This window comes from Diospyros lotus, chromosome 15 (genome assembly GCF_014633365.1).
Source record: "Diospyros lotus cultivar Yz01 chromosome 15, ASM1463336v1, whole genome shotgun sequence".
Classification (NCBI taxonomy): Eukaryota; Viridiplantae; Streptophyta; class Magnoliopsida; order Ericales; family Ebenaceae; genus Diospyros; species Diospyros lotus.
In genome coordinates this window covers 15,804,575-15,813,147 of record NC_068352.1, presented here as the reverse complement: position 1 = coordinate 15,813,147, position 8,573 = coordinate 15,804,575, and the positions used below count along the sequence as shown (strand labels likewise).

Sequence of the window (8,573 nt, the reverse complement as noted above, 5' to 3'; positions counted from 1 at the left end):
CCAACAAGCTGCTGAAAGTAGAGATCCCCATATGACAGAATCAGGCCTTACTGGCGGCAACCACATGGCGGTGCAGGCGGTTGCTTTGACATTGCCTACATCGGCAACAGTCGCTTCATCGTTGTCCAGTGGCACCCGGTGTCAAAAGTGAATGATCAAACCAAACAGCACCCCCAAGAACCTGCCCTTGTTCCCCGGCGCTGCTATGTAAATATGGCCCGGCCTGCGGTCCCCAGTGGGGCAGGCCGAGGCAAGATTGATCCGAGCAGTGACAGTACCTCAAGCCGGCCTTGGAGGGTCATAAAGTCAGCACTGGCAACCATTCATTGTTTCCCACAGAGAAAAAGAATCAATGCAAATAGCACCATTGTTTCTAGCACAGAGAAACACACTACTTGCAGAATGTTTTCTTTAGCTAGATTGTCTTTGGAATACAATATCAGAGGGTAATCTAGTAGAATCATGACATTCTAGTACTGAAACTAACTCTGTGCCTGAAAAATAGATGCCTGTAGAAGCTCACGATGAAAGGAGAAGATGACCTTTTTGTTTCAGGTACAACGAGGTTAGACTCCAAGCTTCAACTTCTTCCACTGAATTAAACAAGGCCTTTCGATTCCTAATTTCAAGTTCAGTAAGGAACTTGATCGAGTAAATGCTTCTTCATTTCGGTTTTTCCATTGACCTTCTTTGGTTATCTGAAGCTTGATATTGCCGATATGTGGCCCCTAGTAGATTCATTGCTTGAAGGATATCGTATGCATTGCGTGGAACTGTAGGGCTTGATCTTAAACCATAACCATCAAGCAGCATAGCAGGATTGTCCCTCTGGTGATACAACACAAAGGAAAAAGGGATTAAAATTGTATGAAAGGACAATGACGTGAAAGGTAAGTACAGGAATCAAGATTTTAAACCCCATAATATGCAAGCATATCAAGCTAAGAACATCAGTACTCAGAAAGCTAAGAACATTCTGTGCTGTTTCGCCAAGGAGAATGGTGTTGCTTAGTTTGCCAACTCGATATCTTGAATTACTCTACCAAGGGTAAGTAAACTAGTAAGAAGATATAAGTTAGTTAAAGTACTTTCCAAATTCTATTCCTTTCTTACCTTGAAATAATTGGAGATTCTACAGAACGGCAAGTATTTTTACCTTCTGAAAAGCATTATGTCGATCCTCCCATTGGAGCTGAGCAAACATCATCAAGCGACTTGGTCATCTGACTAGGGCTGACGGGTTGAATCAGTGGATACTGAGCAAGATCTTCAGGACGATGAGGAGAACTATCATACCAAGGAAAGCTTCCCACAGGAAGACCACTTCCAAATTGTTGGAAATCATACTGCGTACTGGCACTCTTCCACCCTGCTGCTAGTTGATGGAACGGATTGCAGCAATGGTACTATTGCAGAAGAGCAGGCAGCATGCAAACTGTAGCAGAGTATTTTCATCCAAAACAAACTCTAAACTCAAAACACTTTTATTTATTTATATTTTATTATTGTAATGGGAAAAGATATTATAAAATTCATTAACTTTAAAATGTATAGATTTTTTTAATAATATATTAATATTAAATATTTCTAATTTACTGGATAATCAAATTTATTGAATAAAATATTATTAAGAAATTATTTTTAAGATTTCAAAGAAAACGGGTTTTCTAATTTTCTGTTCTGAAAAATAGTTTTTCAAATTGACAAAGAGAACGTATTTTCAATTTTCTAAAAACAGAAAATTGAAAATGAATTCAAAACTTAAAACTAAAAATTGAGAAACAAAAAAAACGCAACCTTAATATTTGTGAAAAAATGTATCTTATTGGACAAAATTCTACATGTGAGGTGTATGGGACACCTAGAAATTATGGGTAAGGGTACCTTATTGGACAGTTATGTGTCTCACCCTGCATATTTTAACGCCACGCGACAATCAAAGGATCAATATATCGGAGGCTACTGGATACTTGCAAAATTCTCTAGTTCTTCGAGGAGAGTCCCAGATTTTTTTGGAAGGCTCGAATGTTGCCTTTTAAATATCATGAATATTTTGTATCAAGTATTCTAGAATTCAATCCAGACCTTCAGATGTAATGAATCTCCACTGCTCATCATAATGTGGAGATCCTATAAAAGGGGGAGGCCTCATTTGGCCAAAACTTCCTGAAAATCTTTAAGTATCTAAAAGAACCTAGAGAGCTTCTCCCACCAGAACTGTACCCTATCTCTCCCCACTCCAGTAATACAAGCCGCCTCTTATTCATTCAATCTCTCTCGAAATACAAGCATCATCTAATCGAGGGTGGGTGGGTTTGAAACAGTTCTGATTATGCTACCATATCCTAGTACTCAAAACTTCACAATACTTAAAAGGAGATGAAAGAACAACACTACAAGTCTACAACTGCCCAAATACTTAATTTCAGGATACTGTAGGGAGCTTACCTCTTTCCCTTTTTCACACTTCCTCTTAACCTCTTGAAAAGTATATGCAGAATTTACAGCCATCAAACTAAGAATAAAGTTGATGGACTAAGGAACTGAAGCAGTGATATGGTCTGATATTAAGCAAACTTTGAATTTGTAGAGAAATAGTGTATATAGTAAAAGAAAGGAAAACTCTAATGCCTCCAAGAGACTGGAAAGGGGGAAGGAGAAGAGAAAACCAGAGAGAAAGCGCTCCATTGAATCTTTTCCTCATACAAATCAATCATCTGCAGTTTGGTTCTGTTAGGAAGAACCAGCAAGACACCACAAATACAAAATCCTACACAATATAAGTCCATACAGGATCTACGTGTTTTGAAAATTAATTAATTATCTACGTCCAAGGAATTCATCACAACCCCAACTCGCAGTTTCTTGTTTATACCCCACTAACATAAATTGAAGGATATATTCACTCACCCCTCTAGAATCCCTAGAGAGCAAGAAATACCAAAAAACGTTTCCCCAAGCCCTTGAATGTTTTTCACTCACACCCATCACTTACGTGTTCTTTTTTCTCCCTATTGTGAATCTCTAAAATGCTATATTTATAGCCCTCAAAGCGACTTGGCTACCCCTCCAATTTGCAAGCTACTTGGCCATCACTCCAAGCTATTTGTTTGCCAAACCACTTCTCAGAAGGAAAAAGACGCGAGTTATTTTTCCTGCAAAGATTAATTTAGACCAGTTTCAGTTCTGCTAAGAACAAATAAATAAACAAGCACTGCAATCAGTACTCATTCAATTAAAACTATAATCCCAACCCACCCCCACTTTTCATTAAAGTTAATAGTGGCAACGATACTTATTAAACTATGAAACAAGAAGAACAAGATAACAACTGAGCCAAGGAAACAAAATAACAAGAAGAACAAGATAACAACAGCGCCAAGGAAACAAAATGAGGAAACAGGAGTGGCAAGAACAGAGGCATGAATAATAATAACCAGGCAAGGGAAGAAAAAGAAAGGAAAAGAAAGATTCTGGAAATTCTTTGATCAAAAGAAATACAATACCCACAAAACAAACAAAAACCAAGAAAGGTTGTAATTAAAAAGTATTCATTCATTCATTCATCTCCAAATGGAAGGAGGGAATTGGTCCCCTTTAATTCCTTTTCTCTCGTCTTCTTAAATCCCTTCCAAACATACCACAAGAAAGGTAAGGAACGGGGAGTTGAGAGGGATAAGTTACTGACAGATAACAAAGATCTCTACAAGTAATTAAATGTTAAATATTCAAATTATGTTTAACTAGTTAAATAAATAAAAAGTCAAATCTTTAAAATCAAAAAACAAATGAAACCAACTGAATATCCTATCCTATGAATCTAACTTGGTGTGAGAAAAACTCCTTTTTAAGAATGAGAGATAACTAACAAAGAAGGGAGATCTTTAAATTTAACTAACAAAACAAATAACATCATATCAATAAAAATCTCCTCTTCTCAGCAACAGGTGGTAGATGAGTTTCTGATATACTACAAAAATCTGCTCGGAGTTTCCAGCAATTGTCAGCCGTTAGACTGCAGTGTTTTTGCTTCTGGTCCGCGTGTTTCCTCTGAGCAAGCAGCTGCCCTTGCCAGGCCCATTTCTATTGTTGAAATTATGGAGGCTCTGTTTGGCATTGGAGATGATAAATCTCCTGGGCCCGATGTTTTTTCTTCTTGTTTTTTCAAGAAAGCGTGGCCCACAGTTGGTGATAATTTCTCTGAGGCAGTCATGGAATTTTTCAGCTCCAGTTCCCTCCTCAAGCAAATCAATCATACTGCCATTGTCCTCATTCCGAAGTCCTCCCATTCTCCTTCAGTTGGAGATTTCAGACCCATATCCTGCTGTAATGTCACCTACAAAGTCATCTCCAAGATCCTGGCTGCGAGATTGGCCCCCGTTATGAATTCCATCATTGACCGTGCTCAGGCAGCCTTTATCGAAGGGAGGAGCTTGGTTGACAATATCCATCTTGCCCAAGAGCTTCTCAGGAAGTATAACAGAAAGCGAATCTCTCCGCGTTGCATGATCAAAGTTGATCTTCGTAAGGCTTTTGATTCCATCAATTGGGACTTCCTCGAGGCTACTCTGATTGGCTTGGGATTTCCCCATCAGTTTGTTGTGTGGGTCATGCAGTGTGTCACATCTCTTCCTACTCTCTTGTTATAAATGGCAACTTGCAGGGTTTTTTTAAAGGCAGAAAAGGGCTTCGTCAAGGTGACCCTTTGTCCCCTCTCGTATTTGTGTGTTGCCTTGATTATCTTTCCAGGGCTATCAAAGTTGCAACCAGCAATTCCGAATTTAATTTCCATCCCAAATGTGGAGATCAAAGGATCACGCATCTTGCTTTTGCGGATGACCTGCTGCTCATGGCGAGAGGGGACCCCATCTCTATTAAAATCCTCATGGACTGCCTCAATGGCTTTGGGGCTGTTTCAGGCCTCACGGCCAATACTCTTAAATCTGGCCTTTACTCTGCCGGCATAGTGGGTCCTGATTTAGAGTGGGTCCTGATTTAGAGATTATCCAAAGCCTTACAGGCTTTCCCAGTGGGTCCATGCCTTTTAGATATCTTGGAGTCCCTCTTGCTGCTCAAAAGCTTAAAATCTCCCATTATGTCCCGTTTGTGGATAAAGTGGCTGCCTACATCAATGCTTGGTCCTCCGCTACTCTGTCTTATGCTGGCAGAACAGAATTAATTCGAGCAGTGCTTCAAGGAGTCGAATGTTTTTGGCTCTCCATCTTGTCCATTCCTTCTGCGGTTATTGTCCGCATTGTCCGTTTATGTCGCGTGTTCCTTTGGAACTCCAAGCACCCACTTGTTCCTTGGAAGGATGTTTGTTTGCCTAAGAAGGAAGGGGGCCTCGGATTCAAGGATATCAAGATGTGGAACCTTGCTCTTCTTGCTAGAACTCTATGGGACATCCATCAAAAGGAGTCCCTATGGGTCCAGTGTGTCTCCCATGAATATCTTAAGGGGCAGTCCGTTTGAGCTTGGCCCGGCAGAAGGGATGACTCCCCTCTTCTCAAGCAACTCCGCTGGATCAGGGATAAAATTTTACTGGAAGCTGGGTCAAATGATGCTGCCATATCTCGGTTATCTTGCTGGACCAACAATGGTCGCTTTTCCATCTCGTCCGCCTATAATTATTTCCGTGACAAAGGCCCTTTGAGGGTCTGGGCATCTAATGCGTGGCACCCGAGTGTTGTTCCAAAGCATGCTTTTGCCCTTTGGCTTGCTGCCAAATCAAGGCTGCTTACGAGGGACAGGTTGCTCTATCTTGATATTAACAGAAGCTGTGTTCTTTGTGGGACTGCTGTGGAGACCAACAGCCATCTTTTCTTCCAATGCCCTTTCAACTCATCTGTTTGGGGCATTATCCGTGAATGGCTGGGCATATCGAGGCTCATGAGCACTATTCCTAGTGCTTTAAAGTGGTTAAAGAAGAAAGCTCGAGAAGCCAAGGTCAAGAGGATTGCTCTTGCCTGCACCGTTTACTATCTTTGGAACATTAGGAATAGGAAGATTTTTGAAGACCATAGACCTTGTATTGACACTGTCATTCGTAAGATCAAAACACAAGTATACAAAGACACTTTTTCTTTGTATCCTCATGTTTTGATTTATTTTGAGGCCCTCTTTTTGGGTCAATGATTGTATCCCTAGGTATGCCTAGTGTACTTGTACAGTTTCTTTTGATCTTTATACAGTTATCGCTCGATCAAAAAAAAAAAAAATTTGAAGAAAGGAGTTTTGTCCAGTTGATCCAATTATAAGGAAAGTGGGTACATAGTAGAATAGAGTTTTGTAACATAATATAGAAGAAAAGAAGATACAGGGACTAAGGAGAATTCAAGAGAAAAAGAAGTGATATCTTTGGCAGAAAAAAAAATTGATTTTCTCGATATGGCCCAGCCCTATTTATAGGTTGAGGCTCAAGTAATTAATTAAAAGATGAATATAGTAATTCTAACTCTCTAAATAGATAAATACAATTCATAATTTTAAATTTAAATAAGATAAATTAAATTAAAAATTAAATATCTATCAACTCGCTTAATATAAGAAAATGAGTCCTCGAATTTTACGGGCCCAACCAAATTATAAGCAAAGAGGAATTGTATTTGAATAGGAATTAGGATTAGAGAGAATTAGAATTGGGCGAATAACAAAATGAATAAGTTGAGGGTGGGTAGTCATTTAAAACAAAAATTTCTAATTAATAAATAAAAAATAATTTGAATATAATTATCTATAAAATAAAACTTTAGAGAACTAAGAAAAATCATTTAAAATATGATGTTAAAGATTGAAGTCTTAACATATTTAGCAATGTAATGCTCTAGTTTAGTATTAAATCTTACAAAATACAGAAAATAAAAAAAATCATAAAAATTTAACGTAATTTAGTCTCAATACTTAAGTTTCACAATCCCACAATTACGAGATAATTCACTAATATAGTGGGTACTTTTATCGAATAAACTCAACCCTCCCTGACACCTTGACCCTCACATGGCATAAAACACACTCTCCTTAGCACACGTAGAACATTACATTTGTCTTTCAATAGGGACCGAGGCGGCCTATTGATAGACAAATCCTCTTCAGTTTTGTAAATGGCATGGAATTGGGAGAGTAGCCTATAGATTGCCCTCTGATATTGGATTGCAAAGAAAGAAACAGTCATGAGCTAGATTATTATCTTTGTGGGAAACAATGATGCTTTTTGGCTTCATTCTTTTTCCATGTCTGGACTGGACTCACTTTGATTACTGTTTTATAGTTGAAGCAATTTTATTTGATTGTGACAACCTTTGCCTCAAGTTGAATATGTATGTATTCATCGAAGAAATTTGTTGGGAAAGACAATTGACATGAGAGAAAAAATCTGTTGAGAGTTAGGCAGTGGAAAGAAATTAGTATACAATCAGTTACTTCCAGTTTGGTGTCACTTACCCATCTCCTAATTCTCAATTATTCTTTCCATATTTCATCATAAATTTATGGACTGAATCCCTCATTTCCACACACAGATCCAGTGATGTTCTTGTTTCCCTGAGCATGAATGGCTGACCTAACCGATCTCCCCCCGATCGTCGCCAGGAACAACTCAGAAGCTGCAGCCAAGGGAAACCGCCGGCCAAAGTCCATGGCAATGGCTGCAGCCGAAGGAGAGAGCGTCCGGAGGCCCCGCGGCCGACCCGCCGGGTCGAAGAACAAGCCTAAGCCGCCGATCATCATCACTAGGGACAGTGCCAATGCTTTCCGGGCTCATGCCATGGAGGTGAGCTCCGGCTGTGATGTGAATGAGAGCTTAACCAACTTCGCAAGGAGGAAGCAGAGGGGCATCTGTGTGCTCAGCGCGACCGGATGCGTCATGAACGTCACGCTGCGCCAGCCTGCTGCAGCCGCGAGCGGGGCCATTGTGACGCTCCACGGCCGATTTGAGATACTGTCGCTGCTCGGGTCAATTCTGCCGCCGCCTGCCCCACCGGGGGTCACCGGCCTGACCATTTACATAGCGGCCGGGGCTCAAGGGCAGGTTGTTGGAGGGGGTGTGGTTGGTTCCCTCATTGCGTCTGGGCCTGTGGTGATCATGGCTGCATCGTTCATGAACGCGACGTTTGATCGGTTGCCACTGGATGATGATGATGAGGCGATTGTCGCCGCTGCTGTGGCGCAGAACCACCAGCAGCAGTATCAGGGCAGCCGCCAGCATCACCATGTGGTCGACATGCTGGATGGTTTTGGGGTGCCACAGAGCCTGCTGCTCACAAATGGTGCACTGCCCCCAGAGGTGTACTCTTGGGCGCCTGCAGGGCGTGGACTGCCAAAGAACTAGCTAGTGAGGATCTGTCGGGAGGTTCTCGGAAACCATTTTTAGTTCGAATTTAGTGCCATACTATTATGATGGTAGCAAACAGCATCAGTGTCAGTTGTAACTTCAGTGACTATTCAATTAATGCCATTACAAACAAACAATTTGCTTCAGAATCATATATTTACCCCTCCCTTGGCATTGCTGCTGAGATAATGATATTTAGTTTGTACTGGTAGTTTTATATGATGAAAGGTCTAATATGCCCTTT

At 40.6% G+C, this 8,573-nt stretch overlaps 2 protein-coding genes across 2 annotated transcripts; both read left to right on the top strand.

Moving 5' to 3' along the window:
* The first annotated feature begins 5,037 nt into the window (after nt 1–5,037).
* LOC127791595 (uncharacterized) lies at nt 5,038–6,195 on the top strand. The gene is made up of 2 exons (XM_052321580.1): nt 5,038–5,432; nt 5,487–6,195. Exons 1-2 carry the CDS (start codon nt 5,038–5,040, stop codon nt 6,133–6,135), a joined length of 1,044 nt encoding a protein of 347 aa, XP_052177540.1. The 3' UTR covers nt 6,136–6,195.
* A 972-nt stretch (nt 6,196–7,167) lies between these two features.
* On the top strand, nt 7,168–8,470 carry LOC127791860 (AT-hook motif nuclear-localized protein 16). Its single transcript, XM_052322007.1, has one exon. It carries the CDS (start codon nt 7,550–7,552, stop codon nt 8,324–8,326), a length of 777 nt encoding a protein of 258 aa, XP_052177967.1. The 5' UTR covers nt 7,168–7,549; the 3' UTR covers nt 8,327–8,470.
* Nucleotides 8,471–8,573: the final 103 nt, after the last annotated feature.

What these genes read in the sequence shown, in the direction of transcription:
- LOC127791595 (XM_052321580.1), top strand. Translation starts at nt 5,038, where the DNA reads ATGCCTTTTAGATATCTTGGAGTCCCTCTTGCTGCTCAAAAGCTTAAA. An exon ending in AAGGAGTCCCTATGGGTCCA is followed by an intron (nt 5,433 to 5,486) that starts GTGTGTCTCCCA and finishes TTGGCCCGGCAG; the next exon opens with AAGGGATGACTCCCCTCTTC.
- LOC127791860 (XM_052322007.1), top strand. Translation starts at nt 7,550, where the DNA reads ATGGCTGACCTAACCGATCTCCCCCCGATCGTCGCCAGGAACAACTCA.